This window comes from Mus musculus, chromosome 7 (assembly GCF_000001635.26).
Source record: "Mus musculus strain C57BL/6J chromosome 7, GRCm38.p6 C57BL/6J".
NCBI classification, from domain to species: Eukaryota; Metazoa; Chordata; class Mammalia; order Rodentia; family Muridae; genus Mus; species Mus musculus.
This window is the reverse complement of record NC_000073.6, coordinates 126,986,633-127,014,629: the sequence shown is the minus strand read 5'-3', so window position 1 is coordinate 127,014,629 and position 27,997 is coordinate 126,986,633. Positions and strand designations below refer to the sequence as shown.

The 27,997-nt window shown below is 49.4% G+C and overlaps 1 protein-coding gene across 2 annotated transcripts; it reads left to right on the top strand.

The window, feature by feature from the left end:
• Window positions 1-35: 35 nt before the first annotated feature.
• Mvp (major vault protein) lies at window positions 36-27,770 on the top strand. 2 transcript variants are annotated; one of them, NM_080638.3, is made up of 15 exons: window positions 36-111; window positions 12,672-12,821; window positions 12,955-13,150; window positions 16,034-16,157; window positions 16,273-16,404; window positions 18,298-18,392; window positions 18,658-18,894; window positions 20,829-21,110; window positions 21,832-22,076; window positions 22,158-22,355; window positions 24,698-25,084; window positions 25,688-25,804; window positions 26,186-26,312; window positions 26,965-27,153; window positions 27,516-27,770. In NM_080638.3, coding segments are annotated over exons 1-15 (2,613 nt in total). In that variant the 5' UTR covers window positions 36-109; the 3' UTR covers window positions 27,648-27,770. The 2 variants fall into 2 exon arrangements, with proteins under 2 accessions (NP_542369.2, XP_011240254.1); XM_011241952.2 differs by lacking the exon at window positions 36-111 and adding an exon at window positions 10,842-10,893 and having other exon boundaries at window positions 27,516-27,766.
• The last annotated feature ends 227 nt before the right edge of the window (window positions 27,771-27,997 follow it).

The following is a 27,997-nucleotide window of genomic DNA, read 5'->3' as shown; positions in this document are numbered from 1 at the left end:
AAATACACAAGCTCCGCCCCTGCCTGCCCAGCCCATTAGGGAAGTCATCCCAAGTGTTGGTGAGGGAAATTCCTGACCTGTGGCCTGCAGCAGCCAGCTACCCTGCTAAATGTGAGTACGGATCTTGTGACCGTGGCGGGACCCCCAAGACTCCAACCCGGGAGTAGATGTCTGTCCCACAGGCTCTCTCTAGTCTGACTGCTTTCCTGCGACGTTTCTTCTGGGGCAGTGACGTCTCAGCAGTTACAGGAAGGAGGGCGTGGGCAGCTCTGCCTTGTGAGGTTTCACTTTCTAAGACTTTCAGGGTTCGAAAGCACCCTGTTAATGTCCTCGGCCCCCAAAACCTCAGGCGTCCCTGACATAGGGTCTCCCTCACAGGAGATGGGCGGTAAGGGGACTTTTGTCAGGCCCAGTAGCACACATGTGCCACTCCCTACTCAGAAACCTGAAGCAGGAAGGGTGCCTTGCACTTAGCAGGAGAGACCCCATCATTTCTGTTTCTCTTGTTTGGTTGGTTGACTTTAGGTTTTGTTTTGGGGGTGGTGGTTGTTGTTGAGAAAGGGTCCTCCTCAGCCGGGCGTGGTGGCGCACGCCTTTAATCCCAGCACTTCGGAGGCAGAGGCAGGTGGATTTCTGAGTTTGAGGCCAGCCTGGTCTACAGAGTGAGTTCCAGGACAGCCAGGGCTACACAGAGAAACCCTGTCTCGAAAAAAAGAGAAGGGGGGGTCCTCCTCATTTTTTCTAAGTGGTCTTGAACTCTCTGTGTAGCTCAGGATGACCTTGAACATCTAACCTTCTTGCCCCCACCTCCTGAGTGAGTGCTAACATTATAGATTTCTGTCATGAATATCAGTTTTATTCAGAGCTGGGGCTCGAACCTAGGATTTCATGCATTTGGGACAAGGACTCTACAACCTGATGGGTAGAGTGTGACTCGGTGGCACAGCATACTTACATGTAATCTCAGCACTTGGGCAGCTGAGGCAGGAGGGTCTCCAGAGGCTTGGGGCCAGCCTGAGATATAGTTCCACCACAGCCTAAGCTACCGTGTAAGACCCTGTCACAAATAACAGAAGCCAACTGGGCAAAGTTACAGCTTCCACTCAGACTCCATTGCTGGCTTTTCCCTTCTGCCGTCACTCCAGAGGATCCGGGCTCTACCTTCTCTGAGTGACTGGCATGTGTGACTTCACCTCCTTGATTCCCTTCTCCACTGGTCGTGGAGGCTTTTTCCTGCTGCCCTGGGCAGGGCTGTGCGAACCATGGGCCTTGGCCATCTTTTCGGTGGTGAGCGGGACGATCACAAGAGTAGCTTGGTTTCCAGGAGGTGCAGATTTAATGAGAACGAGAGGAAAGCTTTAGGGGAAGAAACAGGAGGAAGCTCAATGGACAGCCGGCCTGAGGGTCTGGGGACTTGGGATTGGTGACTATTGCCCAGCTCTCGTGGGAGATGGTGGTTGACAAAGCTGTTCCTTCTGCCCTGCCTGCCTGTGGCTCCCTGGGACATGAAAAAGAGGCTGGCCATCACAGGATATACCTTTGGCACACAGGATATCTATCCCCACCCTGAGGTGGGGCACCTGGGCAGGACAGCTACCACCTTTGCCATCCTGGGCGCTCGATGCTCAGGCCTGCTGTGGTATCCCACACTCTTCTCGTGTAGCCAAGACTTCGCTGGCTCCGCGTATGGAAAATGCTCGCCTTTGAAAAGCCATTTCAGCTGGGCATGGTGGTGCACGCCTTTAATCCCAGCACTTGGGAGGCAGAGGCAGGCAGATTTCTGAGTTCGAGGCCAGAGTGAGTTCCAGGACAGCCAGGGCTACACAGAGAAACCCTGTCTTGAAAAAAAACAAAAAAGAAAAATAAAAGCCATTTCCTGGACAGCAACAAACCGGAACAGGTCCTCTGTGTCCCCTTCAGTGAGACTGGCTGACAACCTGGTGCTGACAAGCCATACTGTCTCCAGGAACGCCAGGGAAACCTGGCCAACCATCCAGGACCAAGCCGTATGGCTGGGCTAGGTCTTGACCTCAAAGGCTAGAATGAGTCATCAGAAGGCATTGGACGTAGGGTGGGCGATTCCTGGAATCCTTGATTCTGTGAATCTGGAGTAAGGCCTGAGAAAAGTGTGACGAGGACTCAATGTTAGTCAGAAGCCAGGTGTGGAAGCATGGCAATTGTTTTATCCCCAGAGTTTCAGGCCAGCCTAAACAACACAATAAAACTCTTCTTGACACAAGCTGGAGAGATGGCTCAGTGAGTAAGAGCACTGACTGCTCTTCCAGAGGTCCTGAGTTCCATTCCCAGCAACCACATGGTGGCTCACAACCATGTGTAATGGAGTCTGATGTCCTCTTCTGATGTGTCTGAAGACAGCTAACTACTTACATAAAGAAAAGTTTAAAAAAAAAGAAAAATCCCAGTCAGGTCTCGTTTAGGAGAGAAAACCTTAATGGAGATCAGGGCTCCTGAGTCAGTCTAATTCTAGTCTGCACACTCTTCATTTGTAACATTTTGGGGGGGAGGGGCTGTTGAGGAGGGGCAGAGCCACTTGGCACATGGTGAGGCCACCAAACTGTGTCACAGTTAAGGTTAAGGCTTTCTTTTTTTTTTCCAGAGCCTGCCCTTAGCCTGGCCTGCCTGTGTTACATACAGTATCACAGCCTGGGCTACCACTCCAGCTGTCGATTGGCTAAGATTGTTTGGGGGAGGGGCTAGTGAGATTGCTGCTGAGCCTCTGCTGGCCTGGGTTCAAGCCCCAGAGCCAACATGGTGGAAGGTGGGATCAAGGAAGAACTCCATTGAGGACAGGCCCTGCTTATACTGAATGTAGGTAGACCTTTTCTTAAATCCAAAGTAGGCAGCCATCTGGTGGCTGGGCTGGGTCACCACCTTCCCCTTCGCTCTCTGTCCTCCCAGGATTAAGAGAACAGCTGGGGACAAAGGGAGCTACTTGGAGCTAGGCAGGAGAGGAAGGGTTTTTATCAGGAAGGCAGGAGAGAGACCTGTGACAGTGTTAATGGTTAAAGTAGAAGGTGCAGGAATGGTCCCAGTGATGATTTTAAGGTGAAGTAGAGCAACTGGAACTGTCACCCACAGGAGAGGGGCTGTTCAAAGTGGGATGCAGTCACAGGAATGGAGGGAGGCTGGAATGGGCTAGCCACTGAGTTGATGGTCTTGTTCTCCTGAAGGCGGAGATTTGAGGCCTTCAGCTTCACAGTGAATTCACAGCTACCCTGGACCCACCTGAGAAAGAAGAAAAGGTCTTGGTCTTTGCCCTCCAGATGTAAACAGATTTGTTGAGCTTGGACTGTTTGAGATGGACCTTCCCCTCCCTAAACCTGTAGCTTTAGGACAGACACCTTTGCAACTTTTTCAGTCCAGCAGAGGAAGTTTGGTTGCTAGGAGTGATTCAGAGCCAAGGTTGCAATAACAGAACTGTGACAAGGCTAATGTTTCTGGTTGTTGAGGTTTGGTTTTGTTTTTGAGGCAGGGTTTCCCTGTACAGCCCTGGCAATCCCGAAACTCTAGACCAGGCTGGCCTTAAATTTGGAGATTTACCTGGCTCTGTAGCCTTAGCTAGCTGAAAACTTGCTCTGTATCTCAGTCCTTCATGTTGTAGTTTTCTTCCTACTTCCTAAGTGCTAGGATTATAAGCATAAACCACTAGACTCAGCTCACTCACACACACCAGCATCGCTCTGGGTAACCCAGGCTAGCCTGGGCTAGTGCTGTCACCATCACCTCCAGATGGCTTATAGCTGGTCTTTGCTGCTTTGTGGGTTCTTTTCCCCACCCTTTATCCTCCCCTCCACCCCATTTCACCCCCTACCACTAGATAAGAGAAAAGGAGAGAGGAGAGAGATCCCTGAATTGAACTTTTGTTTCTTTTATGAGCATGACTACTAACAAACCAAAACCAACCAAATGAAGCCAACAACCACCCACGCTTGTTGGGGTGCTAGCATTTATGTACCCTCTGAAAAGTTCCCAGAATTCCAAATGTCACACAGTTGCAGAAACTATCTGCAGCTGGTAAAACCATGCCTCTGCTAGAGCACGAGGCAAATCATAGTCAGCTGCTGTGGACGGTCCGATGCAGCCCACACCCCACACCTGGGATTAAAACAAAAGTGCTTTCTTAAAATATTTCTGTATTTTTAAAGAAACCACAATTCCAGAATTCTCACTACAGTGGCTCTCAATCTTTGAGTCATTGTGAGAACTTTTTAAAAAATTAATCAGTGCTCAGACCCTACCCTCTATGAAAGAAACCCCAAATCTCCAGAGATACACAGCTTTAAGAATGTCCAGGAGAGATGGCTTGACAACGAAGAGCTGGTCCTGCTCTTACAGAAGTTCAACTCCCTGCACTCACATGAGCACTCCCACACAGACACATAGTTAAAATAATAAAAGACTAAGCTGGGCAGTGGTAATACTTGCCCTTAATTCCAGCACTCCAGAGGCAGAAGCCAGCAGATCTTTGTGATTTCAAGGCCAACCTGGTCTACAGAGTGAGTTCCAGGACAGCCAGGGCTACAGAGACTGTCTCAAAATTACTACTACTACTAAAACAAAAAAGAAAACCTCCCTGCGGACCACGAGCAGTGAGGCACTGTGAACCAGCCACTGGCTATTTAGATTCCCTATGCCAGACATTCGAAGGTTATTTTGAAAATTCCTGAAATGTGATGATTCATGGCTCATTGATTTTGGCTGATACATCAACATTGCCTTTGAGTTGCCAGAAAAGGAACGAAGCCAAGCATGGTGGCCCATACCAGTAGTCTCAGCACTCAGGAAGTCGAGGCAGGAGGCTTGCTTTGAGTTCGAAGCCTTCATAGACTTCATCATAGTAGTAATCCACTACCCAGGGTTACATAGCAAGATTCTATCTGGAAAAGAAAAAGGGAAAGAACAGACGTAGTAGTTCACTCTAAGGATTTGGAAGACAGAAAGATTGCTGTGCAAGGCCAGCCTGGGCTACAGAGTGAGACGTCTCAGAACAAAACCTGGGGCTGGCAGCCTGCCCTCGTTCTGTGTCGTGCACTGGAGACCAGTAAGCCAAGCTGCACCCTGGCCTCACACACCCCTCTTTGCACAGCAGACTGTACCCCAGCTTCTGCTGCTACCTGAGGACTAGCTGTGGCTCCGAGCAGGCCAGACTAGACGTGTGCCCAAGAGCCGGCAAGAGCCGGCAGGGAGCAGGGCTCAGCACAAGGCAGAAAGGAGAGGTGCAGCCGGCAAGAGTTGGAGCCAGACCTCGGCATCCGGACCTGGGGCAGCCATAGACAACCCTTTGCCACTGGCTTCTTCATTTCTGTTGAGACACATTCTCATTATGTAGTCCTTCTTAGCCTGTAACTCACTATGTCGACCAGGCTGGTCTCCATCTCACAGATACCTTCCCACTTCTGTCTCCCAAATACTGAGACGAAAGGCAGGTGCTACCACACCTGGCATACTGTGTCTTTTGAGGGCCTTGAAATAACAGAAATAAAAGGCTGGAACTGTGCACATCATCGAGTAAGCTGCCAGAGTGTGAGACTTGTCACAAATCTAAGTGCCAGAGGCATAAAGGCGATGCCTGCTCCAAGGGAACTGACTGGTAGTCTCAGTGGTGGGGGAGCTATGGGGCGTGGTAGGGGAGTGGACAGGGAAGTGAGATGGAACCCTTGTACCGAAGCAGGGGCCTGGCCTCAGAACAAGGCCGGAACCCAGCCTGATTAGCTTTGAGGAAGGCTCTTGCTGAGTCACTGAGCTGGGAGAGGCTCTCAGGCCCCCTGACTGTTCCCAGCTGGGGTGACAGATGGTGGAGAGGCCTCAGTCTTGGGGAGTGGAGCCAATAGAGGCTGTGCCTGGAGCCTACTCCCACCTCACAGGACCTTCTATATTTCTCTTCTTCCGGGTGGGGCCTCCAAACCCTGCTGGCAGTACAGGCCCTTCTTCTTGTCCCATCTGGTTTCCTGGCTTGGCTTCTCCCTTGCAGTGAACCTGCATTGGAGCCCCTGGAGAGATGCTGTACCCAACTGTGGGGAGCCCCTGCATAGCTGTGCCTCTGGTGTGCGAAGCCTTACCTGACCAGTAGACAAGTGAGGGTTCAGCCCTAATGCCAGATGGGGAAGGAGGCCCTGACTACACCCCTCAGTGGGTTAGGAAAATTGGGCCTTGGGCCCTGTCTATTCTCAGTAGTAAACACTGTACTGGTAAAGAGCCAGGCTTGGCTGTGGGTGCTTTCTGTACAAACGTGTCATCACCGTGCTGGGAAAAGACTATTAGTCATCTCAATTTGGTAATGGAGGAGGCAGATAGAGGAACAAAGGACATCCTGTAAGGTCGTTCATCCAAAGAGGGTCAGGTGTCCAATGGCGGTGGTGGTACACAACTTTAATCTCAGCACTCAAGAAGCAGATAGAGCCAGGGCGTCGTGGCGCACACTTTTAATCCCAGCACTTGGGAGGCAGGGGCAGGCGGATTTCTGAGTTCGAGGCCAGCCTGGTCTACAGAGTTCGTTCCAGGACAGCCAGGGCTACACAGAGAAACTCTGTCTTGGAAAAAAAAAAAAAAAGAAGCAGATAGATTTCTGAGTTCCAGGCCAGCCTGGTCTACATAGCCAGTTCCAGGACAGCCAGAGCTACACACAAAACAAAACAAAAACAAAAAAGAGGGTCTTAGTTTAAGTGGCTTTAGTCTTAGAGTCTTGAATGTTGCTCTCCTGGAACAGGGTTCCATTTCATGTCCTGCAGCAACTGGAATAGAGGCAAAGTTGAGCCGGATATGCAGTGGCTTGGAGGACTCAGAGCAGAGGGATCAGCTTGGGGGCAGGGTGGGGCATAGAGGAGAGATGGGACACCGGATGGACAGGACTGGACAACATGGCAGGACAGAGCCTGGAAGTCAGAAGGCAAGTTGTAAGCCTGGAAAAGCTACCCTCCTGAGAATCGGGGATCTCAGCCTCCTGTGAAAAGGGAACCCAGAACAGCTTCTAGGTTAGATCGAAGCTGCAGGGTTAAAGAAAGAGGCAGTTGTTCCCTGCTTTATGTGTTTCCAAACAAAGTCCCTTCAGAGCAACTTCGGGATGGACTTGATCTTACTACTGTTTGAGGTTGCAGTCAGCATGCCTGATGGTATGGCAGCAGGACCCTGAGGCAGTGGGTCACACTGTACCCACCAGCTATCAGGACCTGAGGCAGCGGGTCACACTGTACCCACCAGCTATCAGGAAACACTGAATGCTGGTCCTCAGATTTCTCCTTTTGAGTCAGCATGAACCCCAAGCCCACAGAGTGGTGGTTAGGCTGGGTCTTCCCACATCAATTAAACCTACTGTAGAAAATTCCCTTAGAAACATGCCCTGAGGACCATCTCCTGGGAGATTCTAAACATTGTGAAGTTGGCAGCGCTTAGCCATCCCAAGCAAAATTTCCTCCCTTTAACATGGGAAGCATATCAGAAAAGCATTGTAGTCGGCGGTGGTGACACACGCCTTTAGTCCCAGCACTTGGGAGGCAGAGGCAGGTGAATTGTTGAGTTTGAGGACAGCCTGGTCTACAGAGTGAGTTCCAGGACAGCCAGGGCTACACAGAGAAACCCTGTCTCGGAAAAAACAAACAAACAAACAAACAAAAAAAAAACAGAAAAGCATTGGGCCAGGGAAGTTAGCTTAGCTGGTAAAATGCTTGTCATTCAAGTGAGCCCTGAGTTCAGTCTCCAGCACTTAAAAAAAAAAGCTGAGCTGCTGAGTTGGTTCAGTTCCCAACATGGAAGTTCACGATTGTCTGACGCTCCAGTTTCAAGGGATCTGGCATCTTCACGAGGACATACATGCAGGCAAAACACCAATGTATATAAAATAAAATACAATAAATCCTTAAAAAAAAAAAAAAAAAGAAAGAAAAGATATCTAAATTGTGATTTTGGCCCCACTGGGGATGTGAAGACAGACAAATCCCTGGACCTTGCTGGCCAGCCAGCCTATTGGAATTGGCAAACCACAGGTCATACAGAGAAATTATGTATGTTTGTTTGGGGGGGAGGGGGGGACTTGTCTAAAAATAACCAAGGTTGGACAGGAGACATGAGGTGAAGGTGCTTGCTGCTGAGCCTCACAGAGTTTGGGCCCAGGGATCCACACGGTGGAAGAAGACTTCCACGGCACACTCTGGCACACGCACCCACTTAATAAAATTTAACAAATTAAAAACAGAAAGTAAGCTGGGTGGGGGTAACACATGCCCAGCACTCAGGCTGCTGGTTTCCGATTTGAGGACAGCCAGAGCTACACAAAGAAACCCTGTCTTGAAAAACCAAGAAAAGAAAAGAAAAAAGTGCATGTTACCTGAAGATAAACGCCCAAGGCTGTCATGTAGCCTCTGTACACACACCCCAAACAGCAAGAACCTTTCCTTCTGTTTTTGCTTGTTTTTCTTTTGTCTTGAGATGGAGGCTCGTGTCTGGTCCAAGCTTGCTGTGTAATTAAGGATAACTTGGGACACTCCCCTTGGACCTTCTGAGTGCTGGGATGGCAGGTGGGACCCACTGTGCCCGTTTATGTGGTGCTGGGAATTGAACCCAGGGCTTTCATGCATGACAAGCAAGGGCACTCTACCAGCTGAGCCTCACCCCTGCTCCAACCCAAGCTTCTGAGTCCATGTCCTTAACCAACGTCGCCAGTGTTTCTAACTGCCTTTAGAGAAAGAAAGGACCGGCTGAGGATATAGCTCAGTGCTACACAGAAAGTTTGTCTAGCATTTGTGAAGTACACGCCTCAAATCTGCCAGAACAATTAATAATATTAACAACAATAATAAAACTTTTAAAAAAGCTTCAGTCTGGGGCTGGAGAGATGGCTCAGTGGTTAAGAGCACTTCCAAAGGTCCTGAGTTCAAATTCCTGCAACCACATGGTGGCTCACAGCCATCTGTAATGAGATCTGACGCCCTCTTCAGGTGTGTCTGAAGACAGCTACAGTGTACTTACATGTAATAAATAAATAAATTAAAAAAAAAAAAAAAAAGCTTCAGGCTTTGACTCAGGAGTCTAGTCCTGAGTGTCACATCCAGTGACCCCGAATGACTCACGATCTTTATCTGAGCTACTTGGGGCTATACTATCCACAATGGTAAATGGATCAAAAAGCCACAATGGCCTATTTGAATTAAAATTTAAATGGGCACCCCCCCCCATGTGGGGGACTGTCCCTAGGACCTACTGAGCCATACTGCTAGCCCCTGAAATTAAATTAATTTTTCCCCCCTGGGGATGTGTCTTAATTATTGCTGTGATAAAACATGATGAAGCGGGGGTTGGCGAGATGGCACAGTGGTTAAGAGCGCCAACTGCTCTTCCAAAGGTCCCGAATTCAAATCCCAGCAACCACATGGTGGCTCACAACCATCCGTAACGAAATCTGATGCCTTCTTCTGGAGTATCTGAGGATATGTACTTACATATAATAAATAAATAAATCTTTAAAAAAAAAACATGATGAAGAAAGCCGGGCGTGGTGGCGCATGCCTTTAATCCTAGCACTCAGGAGGCAGGGGCAGGTGGATTTCTGAGTTCAAAGCCAGCCTGGTCTACAGAGTGAGTTTCAGGACAGCCAGGGCTATACAGATAAATCATGTTTCAAAAAGCAACATGTGGTGGTCTCACCACCTATCTCAATCAATTCTGCCCAGGTATAGGCTGTAGAAATAACTTGGGGGCAAGGTCACATAGCGTCTTGTCTCTTGGGGACCTGAACTTAGCATTACACTTGAATCTAGCTTGTGTCAAGTTGACAAGAACCTACTCCGGACAGGATATAGTGTAGTTTCCCAGCATGTGCAAGGAAGGCCCTAGGCTAGATTCTTCTCTCTTTCTGTATTTTATTTATTTTATGTATGAGTGCTCTGTCTGCATGTACACCTGCATGCCAGAAGAGGGCATCAGATCCCACTATAGATGCTTGTGATCCACCATGTGGTTGCTGGGAATTGAACTCAGGACCTCTGAAGGAACATACAGTGTTCTTAACCACTGAGCCATCTCTCCAGTCCACTAGGTTACATTATCAACACTGCCAAAACAAAGATGCTTTGCCCAAGCATGGTGGCACATGCTTGTAACCCCCACACTAGGGAGACTGAAGTGAGGACATGGAGAGTTTAAAACCAGTCTGGGCTACATAACAAGAGTCTGTACAAAACAAAGAAATAAAAGGGTAATGATTTGTTTTTTCAGACCTCCCAACCACATTCCAAATATTCAGTAGAATCACAGTCTAGCGACAGAAGATATGGAATATTTCCAGGTGCTGGAGAGATGACTCAGCAGTTACGAACACCTGTTGCCCCAGGCAGTGGTGTCATCGTATGCCTTTAATTCCAGCACTTGGGAGGCAGAGGCAGAGGCAGAGGCAGGCAGATTTCTGAGTTCCAGGCCAGCCTGGTCTACAGAGTGAGTTTCAGGACAGCCAGGGCTATATAGAGAAACCATGTTTCAAAAAACAACAACAACAAACAAACAAACAAACACTTGTTGCTTTTGCAAGGGACAGGAGTTTGTTCCCAGCACCCATAATAGGCAATCCACAACTGCCTGTGTCTCTAGTTTCAGTAAATCTAAAGCTTTCTTCTGGCCTCTATAGGCATTGCGCATACTCATACATACATACATACATACATACATACGCATGTGTGCACACACACATACACACTGAAGGAAGGGAGGAGGGAGGGAGGAAGGGAGGCAAGCCTCTGCTTTGCCTAGCAGACTTGATTGCCTTTTTCTGACTGGAATAGACATGTCCAAAGTCCAAGAGGGGCTGGGTCTAAGGATGGGCAGTACTTGGGTGTGTCACATTCTCAAACAAACCGAGCACTGAAGGAAACCAGCCAGGATTCACAGGTAGATACAATGGTGTGGGTAGATACAAAACCATTCACCCCTCCTTCCCACTCCATCCTGCTCTTGTTTCTTCTGACAGTGGGAGCTGGGGGCGTCCACAAGCTAAGAACGGTGGAGATTCTTCACCTTCACTGGGTTTTGCTGTGTTAGGAATCCACGTGGTTCGATGGGAGCATCACTTGGGTCTTCTTTTTTCTTTTTTTATTTTCTTTTATATTTTAATTTATTTAATTTATTATATGTAAGTATACTATAGCTGTCTTCAGACTTCAGAAGAGGGAATCAGGTCTTGTTACAGATGGTTGTGAGCCACCATGTGGTTGCTGGAGTTTGAACTCAGGACCTCCGGAAGAGCAGTCAGTGCTCTTAACCACTGGGTCTTTTCCTGGTGGGGACCCCACTTCTGAAAAGTTCACCTCAGGACTGCTTAGAGCACAGGGAGGCAGAGGGGTGCAGACAGACATCTGAATACAGCCAGGCTTTCTTGACTCGTGGAATAAAAAGCTGCTTGACTCTGGAGAAGTCAGTAACCCTCACAGAACTGTGGCTCTCCAGCGTGGGTGGGACAAGGCAACATCGGGGTGTCCCCACTCAGCTTGGTGCACCTTAGGAAATGGGAACCTTTGATTCACAGGTGTGTGGAGGGAGTGGGCGGGAGGGAGGGAAAGGTGGCTGTACATCTCTCTGGCTTCTGTGGGTAAATGGAAGCAAGCAGTTCTTTGCAGAGGTGGGGTCTGAGGTGGGATAAGAAAAGGAGAAGCAGGTATGGCAGAGCCTGCTTTTCATTCCAGAAGACTGAGGCAGGAAGCCGGTGAGCTCAGAGTTGGCCAGCTATCTCAGAAGTAGGGGTGGGGCAGGAGGAGGGTGTAGGGGGAAGGAAGAGGAGGAAGAGGGGGAACAGGAGGAAGAGCACTGAGAGATGGCTCAGATGTAAGGAGTGCTTGGAGAGGACCCAAGTTTGAGTCCCAGCACCCACATTGGGTGACTCAGTCACCTCTAAGTCTAACTCCAGGGGTTCTGACATCCTCCTCTGACCTCTGCAGGGCCCCAGGTACATACAAAGTGCACATACATATGTGCAGGCAAAACATTCATGCATGTAAAATAAGTCACATTATATACATATAGAAGAAGAAGCGCTCACTGCTCCTGCAGAGGACCAAGTTCAGTCCCCAGCACCCGTATGGTGGCTCACAACTGCCACTAACTCTAGTTCCGGGGAATCTGGTCTCTGAAGGCTCCTGCATGCAAGCACACAGTGCACATAAACTTATGCAAGCAGGGCTCAGCAGGTAAGAGCACTGACTGCTCTTCCAGGAGTCCTGAGTTCAAATCCCAGCAACCACATGGTGGCTCACAACCATCTGTAATGGGATCCAATGCCCTCTTCTGGTGTGTCAGTGTGTCATTCCAGGCTGAGGCAGGAGAATCTCGAGTTCTAGGCCAGCCTGGTGTGTGTGTGTATGTGTGTGTGTGTGTGTGTGTGTGTGTGTGTGTGTGTGTATGTATATATATATATATATATGTATGTACATGTATATATACACATTGTGTACTCATGTAAATAAACTAAATCTTTTTTAAAAACTTATGTAAGCAAGTACATATGACATGAAGTAAAATATTTTATGTTTTAAAAAGCAGAGGAGGTGGGAATAGGAAGGGGACAATCAGGGGAGCTGGGAAGGGGAGGCAAATTTTGGACTACCCTGCTTTGTCCCGAATGCCCTGTTTAATCTTTTGTCTTCTCCACCTGTCCTTTTTCGTGCTGCAATCAGGTTAGGCCGGGGCTTGGGATTCACCATGGCAACTGAAGAGGCCATCATCCGCATCCCCCCATACCACTACATCCATGTGCTGGACCAGAACAGTAATGTGTCCCGTGTAGAGGTTGGACCAAAGACCTACATCCGGCAGGACAATGAGAGGTTGGTGTAGAGCTGTCCCAGCCTGGCTGGTGGGAATGACCCTCATCTGGGTGGCCGGGAGGTTTCTCTTGCTTTTACTGTCTCCTTTGGAACATCATCCTGGCTCCTCACGCCCCTTCTTATCTTACAACAGGGTACTGTTTGCCCCAGTTCGCATGGTGACGGTCCCACCACGCCACTACTGCATAGTGGCCAACCCTGTGTCCCGGGACGCCCAGAGTTCTGTGTTGTTTGACGTCACAGGACAAGTCCGGCTCCGGCACGCTGACCAGGAGATCCGACTAGCCCAGGACCCCTTCCCTCTGTACCCAGGGGAGCTGCTGGAAAAGGTACCTTGCTTTCCTCTCTTGAGGCAGACGCTGCCTGCTCTGCGGCGGCTCCCGTAGGAAGGGCTGAGGAGGTAGCTATGGATTCTTATCAGGGGCAAAGACGACTCACAGTCCTTCCATTCTAACTCCCCTGCTCTCCCCACACACCTCAGACAGACTTACACTAGCTCACAATATCCATGCCTATATGCCTGGGAATGTTGCCATGCAGACATGGACCACCATCATAGCCAGACCCTCATCCATTTGCCCCATCGCTTGAGCTCCCAAGCAAGGGAGTCTACCAAGTTTTTAAAATAGTTCTAACTCTACCTGCTTGGTATTTTATGCTTTTAAAGTGACTTTATCCACTGGCCAGTGCCTTTTCTGTTATCGTTACATTGTATCTCCTTATTTCATGGGGGCAGGGGCAGGGCATGCACACCTGCTACAGACCTGCATGCGGAGGTCAGAGGACAGCTTGCAGGGGTCAGTGCTGTCCTTCCACCATGTGGGTCCTGGGGTTGAACTCAGGTCACCAGGCTTGGCAGCAAGGGCCATCACCATTGAGCAGTCTTGCCAGCTCACTCTTAAATTTTCCTTTTTTTTTTTCCCCAGTGCTAAGGATAGAACCTAGTTCATTGTGTATGCTAGGCAAGTGCTCTATATCTGTAAATCCTAATGGGTGCTTCTTGCTCTTGAGAGCCTAATAGCATAACTCTGGGTGTGTCCACGGCTGGGGAGAAAGACAATAGAAGTAACCAGGGGTCAGTGAGATGGTCCAGAAGAACTTGCTGCATAAGCCTGACAACCTGAGATCAGTGCCCCAGACCCGTGCCTGTGCTGGGAAGAGAGAACCCAGCTCCCGAGCATTTTCCTCAGACTTCCAAACATGCATGGTAATTCATGTGTAGCTACACATACACACATGAATACATAAAGTGAAAATTTTAATGAAACAATAAATAACGAGGACAAAGCAATCCTAGAAAGAATCCGTGAAGCCGGGCAGTGGTGACGCACGCCTTTAGTCCCAGCACTCGGGAGGCACAGGCAGGCGGATTTCTGAGTTCAAGGCCAGCCTGGTCTACAGAGTGAGCTCCAGGACAGCCAGGGCTACATAATGAAATCCTGTCTAGAAACCCTCCCACCACCACCACCACCACCCCACCCTGCTGCAGAGAGAGAGAGAAGGAGAGGGAGCTATCTGCCTATCTATCTATCTATCTATCTATCTATCCATCCATCCATCCATCCATCCATCTATTTATTTATTTATTTATTTATTTATTATATGTAAGTACACTGTAGCTGTCTTCAGATCTCATTATGGGTGGTTGTGAGCCACCATGTGGTTGCTGGGATTTGAACTCAGGACCTCTGGAAGAGCAATCAGTGCTCTTAACCGCTGAGCCATCTCACCAGCCCCCTTATTTATTTATTTTATGTGAGTGCACTGTTGCTCTCTTCAGACACACCAGAAGAGGGTATCAGATCTCATTACAGATGGCTGTGAGCCACCATGTGGTTGCTGGAAATTGAACTCAGGACTTCTGCTGAGCCATCTCTCCAGCCCAGCTCTGTTCTTTCTAAGTTTCAGTATTGGTTCAAGATACCACCAGGCGAAGGAGTGCCTAAGCTAGACGAATGAACGGAAGAAACAGTGGGGGCAGCCAGTTGTCACTGTCATCCTAGTCACTTAGGCAGGGAGCAGGCCAGGGAGGTGCCGTGGCTCTGTGATGCAGCAGACAGGAAATGACAGCGAGGTGTGTGGACATGTGCCTTAGAGAGCAGAGGCAGGAAGATGGTGATCTTGAGGCAAGTCTAGGTTAGACAGAAGCCGATCGGGAGATCTGTTTTCTCCATCCCAGAGTGAGGCCAGGAGATAAAGTGGCTGCCCACCTCTACAGCGCAGACCTACACGGGGAATACGGGCATCACTCGGGTGAATGTCCTGACACTATTCTTTAACAGCTTTGTAGGCTAGTTCAGCTCACACGTATCTGCTCATCTTTCCTGCCTCGTTTAGAATATTTTCAGAGACCAAATCTAGTCATTTTTATAAACTTTTAGGTTCATCTGCTTTTGTAAGGCCTCCCCTTCCTACGAGCACAAGGCAATACTGAAAGCAAAGCTACAAGATTAAAACCTGCATTTTACACCCCTTTATTCCGTCCTCCTTTCTCTTTTTTGCTTTTTGGGGGCACGGTTGCATGTAGCCCAAGCTGACTTAGAACTTGCTGTGCAATTCCATCCCTGCTTCGCCTGTTGGCGTTTATCAGGTGCTGTGATTATAGGCGTGTGCCACTACACCCCGCTTTATGTTTGAATTTCAAATCCTTCCTAGTTCAGTGATTCTCAGTCTTCCTAATGCTGCCGCCCTATACAGTCCCTCATGTTGTGGTGATCCCCAAATCGCTACTTCATAACTACTCTTTTGAATCCTAATATACATCTCTGATATGTAACCCCGGAGGGGTCATGACCCACAGGCTAAGAACCCCTGTTCTAGCACATCAGTGTGAACCAGGTCCTGCAGGTGGTGTTCGGCTGCCTAAATGTCTCTCCCAGTTTCCCACTAGGTCCCCTCCTTACACTTGTCCTCGACAGTCAGAAGAGAGTGCCCTTGGCTCAGGAGCAGTGACATCCTCCTTAGTTCTTCAGACCTGGTGGCCCTGGGCCCACTCCTACCTTGTATATCACACTAGGATTTTAATGGAGATACACAAAGATGGCTGGGTGTGTGGCTCGGTGGGAGAACACTTGCTCAGCATTCACAAGGCCCTGTTCTGATCCACAGCAGTGTGGACCTCTCAGAGACTGGTGCTGTGGCTCTGGTCTCCAAGTATCAGGTTTGAGCTCGGAATCACAGCTTGAACACTCATGACCCTTCTTTCCCTGCAGGACATCACCCCGCTGCAGGTGGTTCTGCCCAACACTGCCCTGCATCTGAAGGCATTGCTGGACTTTGAAGATAAGAATGGAGACAAGGTCATGGCAGGAGACGAGTGGCTGTTTGAGGGACCTGGTGAGTTCTGTCCCCATCTCTTGGTGCTTGTCTGGGCCGGGGCTTCCTGCCTTTCTCCCATAACCCTGACATCTTTGGCTGTGAGCATCAGCTGTCTCCTCCTCTCCTTCCCCAGGCACCTACATCCCACAGAAGGAGGTGGAAGTCGTGGAGATCATTCAGGCCACAGTCATCAAACAGAACCAAGCTCTGCGGCTCAGGGCCCGCAAGGAATGCTTTGACCGGGATGGCAAGGAACGGGTGACAGGTGGGAATGACTGCAGCACTGTGGTGGATGGGCAGGCAGGAAGGAGGGAGGGCCTGCAGGGAAAGCAAGAGGAACCACGTGAAGCCAGAGAAGTGAGGTGTGTGTGTATGTGTTTTGTTTTTGTTTTGTTTTGTTTTTGAGACAGAGTTTTTCTGTGTAGACCAGGCTGGCCTGGAACTCAGAGATTGCCTGCCTCTACCTCCCAAGGGCTGGGATTAAAGGTGTTTACCAGTACTGCCCAGCATATGTCTGTCTTCCATTGTTTGTTTATGTTGTTGTTTTAAAGATTTAAAATATATATTTATATAATTACCTTATTTTTATGTGTATAAGTGTTTTGTATGTCTGTATGTCTGTATGCACCACTTTGTGTCTGGTGCCCATGGAGGCCACAAGAGGGTGACAGATCCCTGGAACTGGAGTTATAGACAGTTGTGAGCCACCATGCGGGTGCTGGGAACTGAACCCCGGTCCTCTGGAAGAACAGCCAATGTTCTTAACCACTGAGCCATCTTCCCAGGTCTGTTCCTTTTGAGACAGTGTCTCATGTAGCTCTGACTGACCTGGTATTCAATGTGTAGTGCATGATGGCTTCAAACTCATGGTAATCCTTCTGCCTCAGCCTTCCGAGTCCTGGGAGTATAAATGCATTCCCACGCCTGATTTCTCCCAGTCTCTCCTGAGGTCTACCAGCTGCATCTTGCACACGCACTTCCATGCTAGCCTTGAGCCTGCATTCACACCATGATAGCGTCTTACTGTCCCCACTCTGTAACATAAACTGTGGGCACTGGACACATGTTACCTGGTTCTAGATCAAAGGTGAGATATTCACATACATTCAAGATGATAGATGGTATTTTATTTAGTCCCCTGACAAGTGTGAGACTCTTTTTTTTTTAAGATTTATTTATTTATTTATTTATTTATTTATTTATTTATTTATTTATTATAAGTACACTGTAGCTGTCCTCAGACACTCCAGAAGAGGGAGTCAGATCTCGTTAAGGATGGTTGTGAGCCACCATGTGGTTGCTGGGATTTGAACTCCTGACCTTCGGAAGAGCAGTCGGGTGCTCTTACCCACTGAGCCATCTCACCAGCCCAAGAGTGAGACTCTTACTGTTCCCATTTATCCACAGCAAGACTGACGCACTTTTGTAGGGTATGTGGCCATGCAGGGCAAGACTGTGATTTGCTACTGGGCAATGACTTTCTCAGGTCTATGAGAGGCCCTTTTACCCATTGCAGGAGCATGAAAAATTAGTCTTTGGTGCTTAGAGACAACATCGCAGGGTGCACCTGTAGCACTGATGTGACATTCTAGAAGGCCCTTTGTGGTTTTTGACTTTTGAGATAGGTTTCTTTCCCTGCATAGCCCAGGTTGGCCAAAAACTCCCTATCCTACAACATCAATCTCCTGAATGCTGCGATTATGGGTATGTGCCACCATGCCCAGCCTCTAAAAGTTTTATAGGTTTGTTTTGTTTTTGTTCTTGTTCTTGTTCTTGTTTTTAAAGATTTATTATATGTAAGTACACTGTAGCTGCCTTCAGACACTCCAGAAGAGGGCGCCAGATCTTGTTATGGGTGGTTGTAAGCCACCATGTGGTTCCTGGGAATTGAACTCAGGAACTTCGGAAGAGCAGTCAGTACTCTTAACCGCTGAGTCATCTCTCCAGCCCCCTGTTTTTGTTTTTGTTTTTAATTCTTCTGGGAAAGAGGTTAGTTTTCCTCTGGCCTCAGAGAAAGCAGTGGCTTCAAGGACCTTGTTAGGTGCTCAACTCTAGGGACAGTGGCTTTTCTTTGCCTTCAAAGCCCAGCTGGTCCTGGTCTCTGGGCTGCCACGCAGTGATGGTGGGTGACTGGCTGTCCTTCCTGCTCCTGACCCAGGTGAGGAGTGGCTGGTCCGATCCGTCGGTGCTTATCTCCCCGCTGTCTTTGAAGAGGTGCTGGATCTGGTGGACGCTGTGATCCTTACAGAAAAGGTTTGTGCTTGGGTGTGGGGAGAGAAGCTGGCAGTGCTCAGAGGGCAGACAAGGTGCAAGGAAGGAGCAGGCATCGTCCCTATGCACACTAGAGAAATCAGGTCAGATCTCCCGAGGAGAGTCCTGGAGTATCCTCCAGGGTAGGTAGACATTGTCCCCGAGACCTGGGATCAAGTTAGGGGCCTATGGTGTTCCCAGATCCAAAGCACTGGCAGCAGGAAGGTGGCAAGAGGCCTCCACAAGTACCCTGTGTCTCCACCTGCAGACGGCCCTGCACCTCCGGGCTCGGCAAAACTTCAAGGACCTTCGGGGAGTGGCCCACCGCACTGGGGAGGAATGGCTAGTGACGGTGCAGGACACGGAAGCCCATGTCCCGGATGTCTATGAGGAGGTGCTGGGGGTGGTGCCCATCACCACCCTGGGACCTCGACACTACTGTGTTATCCTTGACCCAATGGGACCAGATGGCAAGAACCAGCTGGGACAAAAGCGTGTTGTCAAGGTAAGGCCATCTCCACCTCAGAGCTGTGACAAGGGAGACCCTTGAGCAGCAAGCGGCCTTCTCATCTGTCTTGCTCCACGTCTTCCAAACAACACATATGTTTTAGAAATACCTTTAGTATTTTTGCACACAGGTTTATATTCCTGACACGCTGTCCTATTTGCTTACCCTGGGCCTTAGGCTTCTCCTGAAGTTTCTGGAACTTTTTCTCCCAATTTCTGGAACCTTTGTCATGCTGCATAAAATAAATCTCACAGCCCCCAGCCCCCATGCTCTTTCTCCCCTATCCTGCCTCCTGTGAGAACCGTTAGGGCTCAGCAAGCTACCCCTACAAAGGCAGGGACTAGATAGTTTAGGGCTTGTGTGGATGAGATTTCTGCTGAAGTTATCCAACTAGGCTATTGCCACAGCATCATGGAAACAACAAGGAAGCGAAACTAGAAACGAGGTGTGCAAAAGGCAGGTACACTGGGGAGGTTAAGGCAGGAGGATCAGGAGCGCAAGGGCCATAGTGAGCTTTGGGGTCACCCTGGATACATGACATCATCTCTTAAGAAAGGAAAAGAAAGGAAGGGGTGAGGAGGCTTAAAAGTAAAAACAACCCTTGCGAGATGTGGTGGCGCAGGGCCCGAATCCCAGCTTAATCTCCGGAGGCAGAGGCAGGCAGATCTCTGAATTCTAGGCCAGACTGGTCTACAGAGCGAGTTTCAGGCCAGCAAGGATGACTTAATGAGACCCTGTCTCAAAAACAAACAGAACAACCTAAAGTGTCAATCATTTGATGGGTTGGTGTTTAAAATGTGTGGCTGTGAATTTGAGGCCAACTTGGGCTACCCAGCAGGAGCCCTTCTCAATGGGGAGGGAAACCTACAACACAGGTATCTATATTCTCACTTACCTGGGAGGCTGATACAGGAGTCCAGAAGTTCAAACCCATTCTGGTTCCATATCATCATTGGGAGCAGGTCAGATTTGACTCTAAGAGTTTGCCTACCCTCAAATCCTCAACCCCAAATCCTCAAATTCTGCCAATATCAAGAAAACAAACAGTGGGAGAAATGAAACACCTATTGTTATAGGTGTTTCCCTGGCCATCCTAACACTCACTCTGTAGACCAGGCTGGCCTCAAACTCAGAAATCCACCTGCCTCTGCCTCCCAAGTGCTGGGATTAAAGGCGTGCGCCACCACTGCCCGGCCTCCCTCAGTCTGCTAACCTAGACCTAGTCCTGGAAACTGCTAGCCTCTGTACAGTCTAATCTAGGCCTAGAATGTTTCCAGCCTCTGAGACTCACTGCGACATATGCTCACTCTTTATTGTTCTTTCTGAGCTCAGCTCTTCTGGCTCAAGCTCTTCTCTGTGCTGACCGATTCAAACTGGCCTCTTTCTCCACCTCCGACTGAATTGATCTGCTTGGCGTCAAACTAACTCTGGCAATCTGTTCTCATCTTCTGGCTCCTTCTCATTCTCTCGCTCAATCTGTCTTCACCCGTGTCTAGTGTATTCTCTCTACAACCTATCTCTGTAAAAGGCTCCCATTAAACCTCCTTTTTTGCTTTCTGCGCTGCTCTCTCTTAAGTAGCCTCTCATTTTTTTCTCTGTTCTTGTAAGGGTTGGGCATATCCTGTTCTGTCAAATCCTTCTCTGAGTGTCTGCCATTTAGTTAGATGTCACTTTCAAACATGGGTGCTTCCTTGTACAAACTAACTCTACTGTCGTTGTTTAGGATTAAAGGTGTGTTTTAAGGGCATGTCTGTATTTCAGCCCGAGTAGCTATATTGCTGGATTAAAATCCCTCTACACAGTATGGGAATGGGAAAGTGCCACCAGAAGACCTGGCTCAAGGTCATGCAATAGTGGCAAGCCAGGAGGCTATATTGAGGCAGTATGGCCAGAGAGACACCATGACCTAACATCCCCTTTTTTCCCACTAGGGAGAGAAGTCCTTTTTCCTCCAGCCAGGAGAAAGGCTGGAACGAGGCATCCAGGATGTGTACGTGCTGTCAGAGCAGCAGGGGCTCCTGCTGAAGGCGCTGCAGCCCCTGGAGGAGGGGGAGGGGGAGGAGAAGGTCGCCCACCAGGCTGGAGACCGCTGGCTCATCCGAGGGCCCCTGGAGTATGTGCCATCTGCCAAAGTGGAGGTGGTGGAAGAGCGTCAGGCTATCCCTCTGGACCAAAATGAGGGCATCTATGTTCAGGATGTCAAGACGGGAAAGGTACCAGCTGTGGGATGGGAGGTACCGGTGGTGGCTTCCTCTGGGCAAGCAGGTAGAGTTGATGGAGAGAGGCAGGTTGGGAGAAGACTCATACAGCAGCAGCCAGGTGGCCATGCCATACTCCATTTGTCATCTTTGTCCTAAATACCTAATTTTACATTTCAGAGACTCCAGCTGAGAGGATGGGCTAGGCTTTAGGACAGGAGTTCTGCCCTGATGCAGATGTGGTCCGAGCATAAAGGTCTTGGTGGACTTTTGCTGCTTCACCTAAACCTTGACCTTGGTTTTACTTGGGGTGACACTGCCAACTTTCCCCCTGAGACTCTAATGTAGAAACAATTCAGAGCCAGAGGCAGCACTCGTGTATATAAGGCGCTTCCTAGGATCACAGCTGAAGTTCTGATGCACACCACATTGCTTCAGCAAAGGAAAACCCTAGAAATAATACCAGGCACTTACTACATACCAAGTGTGGTTCTTTGAATTAGACGTGTGAGCCCTTCCTCATTCTGAAACCCCAGATGGCCCATTGTACAGATGAGCAAGTGAGGCATGAGCAATAGCTTGAGAAAAAGCGAGCAGACGGCAACCAAGCTGGAATGCAGTCTTCCTGCAGACACCTGCTTTAACCAGGACACTGTGCTAGCCCTGGGCAGGGTGGGCTCAGGGCTGAAAGGATGATGGTTCTCCCTCCTGCCCTCTCTGAAAATGCCTCCCCTAGGTGCGGGCTGTGATTGGAAGCACCTACATGCTGACTCAGGATGAAGTCCTGTGGGAAAAGGAACTGCCTTCTGGAGTGGAGGAGCTGCTGAACTTGGGGCATGACCCTCTGGCTGACAGGGGTCAGAAGGGCACAGCCAAGGTCCTTCAGCCCTCAGCTGCAAGGAACAAGACCCGAGTGGTCAGCTACCGTGTCCCCCACAACGCAGCGGTGCAGGTGTACGACTACAGAGCCAAGAGAGCCCGGTGAGCCAGCAGAGGCCTCTGCGGGGTCCCGGGGTCCCCAGGGAAGCTCTCAGGGCGGCTGACTTCCAGCTCTCTCCACAGTGTGGTCTTTGGGCCTGAGCTAGTGTCACTGGATCCCGAGGAGCAGTTCACAGTGTTGTCCCTTTCTGCTGGGCGACCCAAGCGTCCTCATGCCCGTCGTGCACTCTGCCTGCTGCTGGGACCTGATTTCTTCACTGACGTCATCACCATCGAAACTGCAGATCATGCCAGGCTGCAGCTGCAGCTGGCTTACAACTGGTGAGGCTGGGGGCTGCGGGGGGGGGGGGGGGCAGCCTCAGAAACAGAGGAGGGCCCCCAACTCAGACAGAAGGCAGGCCTTGATGCCCTAGCCCACCTCTGTCGTTTATTACTGCAAGGTTTGTTTTGGTTTTGATTTTGGTTGGTTTGTTTGTTTGTTTGAGACAAGGTTTGTCTACGGGCCTGGATATCCTGAAACATACTCTGTAGACCAGGGCTGCCTCAAACTCACAGCGATTTACCTGCCTCTGCCTCCCCAGTGCTCAGATTAAAGGGGTATAGCACCACTCCCGGTTTCTGCAAGATTTTTTTTATTTTTATTTTTATTTATTTTTTAAAAGATTTATTTATTATTATACATAAGTACACTGTAGCTGTCTTCAGACACACCAGAAGTGGGTGTCAGATCTCATTACAGATGGTTGTGAGCCACCATGTGGTTCTGGGATTTGAACTCAGGACCTTCGGAAGAGCAGTCAGTGCTCTTACCCACTGAGCCATCTCCACAGCCCTTTTTTTTTTTTTAACACCAAGAAAACACTTTAATCAAACTGCAGAAACAATGGTTATAGTACAGAATATCCATAAGCAAAAGATACACCATGTTTTAAGTACTTACAAAGTTACAAACCATTTGCTTCCTTAACATTTTGATTTTTTTTAAAAGTTCACAACACAAGGATGATCAGATTTACCATTTTGCATTTTTTGAGGGAAGGGGGGTATATTTATCATCAGCTAGATGTGCTCACTGTATGCTCCATTATTTATATGCAAGAGTTTTTTCACAACCTATGTGCATGAGCAGTGTGAATAAGTGGTCAGAGCACCTGCCCCAGAACGCACTGCTGGGTCCTGTCCCAGCTGTGCTGTGTGCTGTCTGGGGACCTGCACAGGGAACGTTGTGTTTTCTTCCTTTCCCCTAGATGGAAAATGAAGATCACCTACTTCACGGGGTGCTGAGAGACTTTAATGAAATAGTGAAATACTGAGGTGCTGGGGGCAGGAGAGTAACTTTTCTTCAGTGATGTAGCCACCCATAAATTACCCATACTCTAGTGAATAACCCTGCCCGATGCTCATGCAAACAGCCCTAGTTAAACTCAGTGGGTCATTTTTCTAAAGCCATGGAGCTAGGAGCAAGGTTGGGAACAAAGGGTCCATGGGAGGGAGAGGAGGATAACAGAAGGAAATTGGGCATGATCAAAATACATTATATATGTTAAATATATATAATGTATATATAAATACATGTACATATATTATATATGTGTGTATATATGTGTGTGTATATATATATGTGTGTGTATACACATATATACATGTATATTATATATAATATAAATACATATGTGACATATATGTGTATATATGCATTATATTTGTTTATATATTTATATGTATGTATACATACATTTATATATTTATATACATATATACATACACATATATATGTATGTATGAGATTATGAGATAATAAATAAAAAACTATTTTTCAAAAGAGCAAGCAGGGCCCATGAAGTGCACTGAGCACCACCTGGCAGCCTGCGCTCCCCCCAGACCCCACGGAAAGGTGGAGAGAGGAAACTAACTCCATCGGAGCCCATGGCAGTGCCCCTCCACACTATGTAGGCAAACACACACAATAAGATTTTTTTTTTAAAAAATTAATGGCCCAAAGCTGGGCAATGTTGGTACATGGTTTTTAAATCCAGCACTTGGGAGGCAGAGGCAGGCCTGAGTTTGAGGCCAGCCTGGTCTACAGAATGAGGTCTACAGAGATAGCCAAGGCTATACAGAGAAACCCACAGCACATGGCTGTAATCCCAGCTCTCCAGAGGTAGAAGGAGGATCAGGTATTCAAGGCCAGAGTCCTCTGAAAGAGCTCAAAGCCAGCCTGGGTCTCTAGTGTGAGGAGGTTCACCAGTGTCTGGGCCTGTTCCAAGTTCCTCACCTTGTGGTGGAGAAGAGCTAGCTAGTACTGTGACTGAGGTAGACGGGGTGCTGGCCTAGTGACAGTTAAGAGCACAGACCTTAGAGCCATCTTGCCTGGGTTCCAAGTTTTGGCTTAGCATATATGGTGTGATCTTTGGTATGCCCTGGGATTTAGCACCTAGAACCCTCTATTTCTTCTTCTGGAAAATGGGATAATACGCATCTCCACCTGGGGGACTCTGGGAGGATTTAATGGAAACAGGGGCTTGTGGGGCACAATTTAACATCTCCGTTGTAGGAAGGAGCTTCCTTTGAGCCCCAGAGGAGGGTGTTCAGATGCAGCTCAGTAAGGGTATCACTTCTTGTGGGAAAATAGCTTCCCCCGCTCTGGGCCTCTTTGTTCACAGGCACTTTGAACTGAAGAACCGGAATGATCCTGAAGAGACAGCCAAGCTTTTCTCTGTGCCTGACTTTGTGGGCGACGCCTGCAAGGCCATTGCGTCCCGAGTCCGGGGGGCTGTAGCCTCGGTCACATTTGATGACTTCCATAAGAACTCAGCACGTATCATTCGCATGGCTGTTTTTGGCTTTGAGATGTCCGAAGATGCCGGTCCTGATGGCGCACTCCTGCCCAGGGCTCGAGACCGGGCCGTCTTTCCCCAAAATGGGCTGGTTGTGAGCAGTGTGGACGTGCAGTCAGTGGAGCCTGTGGACCAGAGGACCCGGGATGCCCTGCAGCGCAGTGTCCAGCTAGCCATCGAAATTACAACCAACTCCCAGGAGGCAGCAGCCAAGTGAGTGGTGCAGGGACCCGGGGTGGGGGGTGGAGCAGCTCAGCTGGGGCCAAGACCTGAACACGTGGCACCCACAAACATTCTGCCTGTTGCCATCTGCTCCACAAGGGTCTATTCTCTACCCAGCATGACTAATAAAGCTGTGAGCAAGGAGGGCATCCCGGCTCCTATCTCCCATGGCTTCCTAACCTTTTTGGGCGCCTTCCTCGCTCTCCAGGAGAGTTTGGCTTCCCTGTCCTCTACCTTCAGCTTGTTCCCACCTTGGGCCTTTGGAACTTCTTTGCCCAGTGTACTTTCCCAGCCCCAAGGTCACCTCCTTGGAGAGAGCCCTTCCTTTATTTTCACTAGCTACTGTTGCAGTGCCCTCTTTCCCTGCTCACCCACTTGCTCTCAGGTGCTCATCAATGCCCTAAAGCACCCCAGCTTGTTTTCTTGGCATCCAGCATGTCTGTCTTCCGTGGGCCGTGGCTGCTCACAGCTTGCACACTGTGCTGGGTCCCAGTGTATGCTGAAGGCTCTGAGAGGGGGCGGGGTCAGTCTCTACTCCAGGTGCTCCTTTCTTAGCTCTGGGTCACCCTCTCATCTGCCCCTGCTCTTACCCAGGCACGAGGCTCAGAGACTGGAGCAGGAAGCCCGTGGTCGGCTTGAGAGGCAGAAGATCTTGGACCAGTCAGAAGCTGAAAAAGCCCGCAAGGAACTTTTGGAGCTTGAGGCGATGAGGTGGGTCAAGAAATGGAGGCAGAAAGACTGGCTGGTCTGAGGGTCTTGGAAAAGCTGCTGGCTCAGGCAAGTGGGGGTTGAGAGGCAAGCAGAGCATGCTGTGAGGCATAAATAAAACCCCAGAAGGGATAGGGATGCCGCTTAGCAGTAGAGAACGTGCCCACCATGCACAAGGCCTGTGGCTCCATCCCTGATATTGGAAAAAAATTAAAAATGAAGGGCCAGCAAGAAGAAGGTAGGTGAAGGAGCTTGCCGGCCAAGCCCGATCCCACATAGCGAAAGGAGAGAACTGATTGTCACACGTTGTCCTCTGACTGTCATGGTGTCCCTGGGTAGGCAGGCGTCTCTTCTAGGCTGCCCCTGACTCTGTTTCCCCCGCAGCATGGCTGTGGAGAGCACTGGTAATGCCAAGGCGGAGGCTGAGTCCCGGGCAGAGGCAGCGAGGATTGAGGGAGAAGGCTCTGTGCTGCAGGCCAAGCTAAAGGCGCAGGCGTTAGCCATTGAGACGGTAAGTGGAGGGGCTGCTGCTGGGGCACTGGGGCCTGCTTGTCAAAGACTCTGAGACGGGCAGTGGTGGCGCACGCCTTTAATCTCAGCACTTGGGAGGCAGAGGCAGGCGGATTTCTGAGTTCAAGGCCAGCCTGGTCTACAGAGTGAGTTTCAGGACAGCCAGGGCTACACAGAGAAGCCCTGTCTCAAAAAAAAAAAACCAAAAACAAAAAACAAACAAAAAAAAAAAAACAAAAAACCAAAAAAACCAAAAAACCAAAACACCAAAATCAACAACAATAAAAAAAGACTCTGAAACCAAGTGGCCTGACAAAGCCCTGCTCATGCTCCCTGCGGTTTGCCTCAGTCCTGTAGCAATGCACTTAGAACAATCCCTGAAGACAGGGCGTCTTACAGCCATTCCCCAGATGAGCTTCACTGCCCACTTTGTTGTGTGTTTTACATCTGTGACCTCCCTTCATACCTGAAGCATGTATCACCTCCAAGGCTTGAATCGCAGGACTCCTTCCCAAGGTTCACTAGCTAAATAGTGGCAGAGCTAGGATTTGCACCTGAGATTCCCTTCTGCCTCAGTTCTCTTCTTTCAGAGTTGCTGGACGGACAGTTCCCGGGCCCCGTGACCTAAAACCAGCCTGGTCTCCCTTTTCCAGGAGGCTGAGCTGGAGCGAGTGAAGAAAGTGCGAGAGATGGAGCTGATCTACTCCCGGGCCCAGCTGGAGCTGGAGGTGAGCAAGGCACAGCAGCTCGCCGACGTGGAGGCAAAGAAGTTCAAGGAGATGACAGAGGCACTGGGCCCCGGAACCATCAGGGACTTGGCTGTGGCCGGGCCAGAGATGCAGGTGAGAACAGAAGACACGGGAGGAGATGGGTGTTTGCCTCGGAACCAAGAAGGCTGAAGGCAACCTCGGCTGGGGAAATGTTGGAGGATGGGAAGGGGTGTGACCTGTCACTGAGCACTGTGCGATGAGGCACTGTCCTAGACCCTGCAGAGGCAGCAGCACTGCTAGGGGGACAGTAGCAGATGAGACATCAGTGCCTCGAAGGAAGTCAAAAGGAACAATACAATGAAAAGTGACGGTGACCACTTGGTTTAGGGAGAGCTGCTCTGAAGGTCGGCTCCCTGGGGAGGCAGCTGAGGTAAATGGCCATTTCTGACGGTGTCGGTGTCTTCTTTTGCTGACTTTATCCTCCAACCCTGCAGGTGAAACTTCTTCAGTCCCTGGGCCTGAAATCCACTCTCATCACAGATGGCTCGTCCCCCATCAACCTCTTCAACACAGCCTTCGGCTTGCTGGGGCTGGGGTCTGACGGTCAGCCACCTGTACAAAAGTGACCTGGCGGCCCAGCCCCAAGGAAGGCTTGCTTTACCAGGTCCTCTGAAGCAGCCACTCTGTGCCTTAGGTAGACACTGACTACACTGACAATGGATAAATAAAATGACAACTGTAGACATTTATGTTTCTTTTTCCCTCTTATCTCCAGCCTGGGTGATCAGGGATCTTCGTGGTGACCTAGAGAAGGTGCCCCCTCAAATCTTGGTAAAATTATGAGACTACTTTGGTCTCCAAGGAAACAGGGAGAAAAGTATCTCAAAGCCACAGTGATAAGCACAGAACCCAGAGTCTTTCAAGCCCGCAGCTTAGACTGCACCTCCTTAGCCCCTGGGTAGGCAGAGCACCTGAG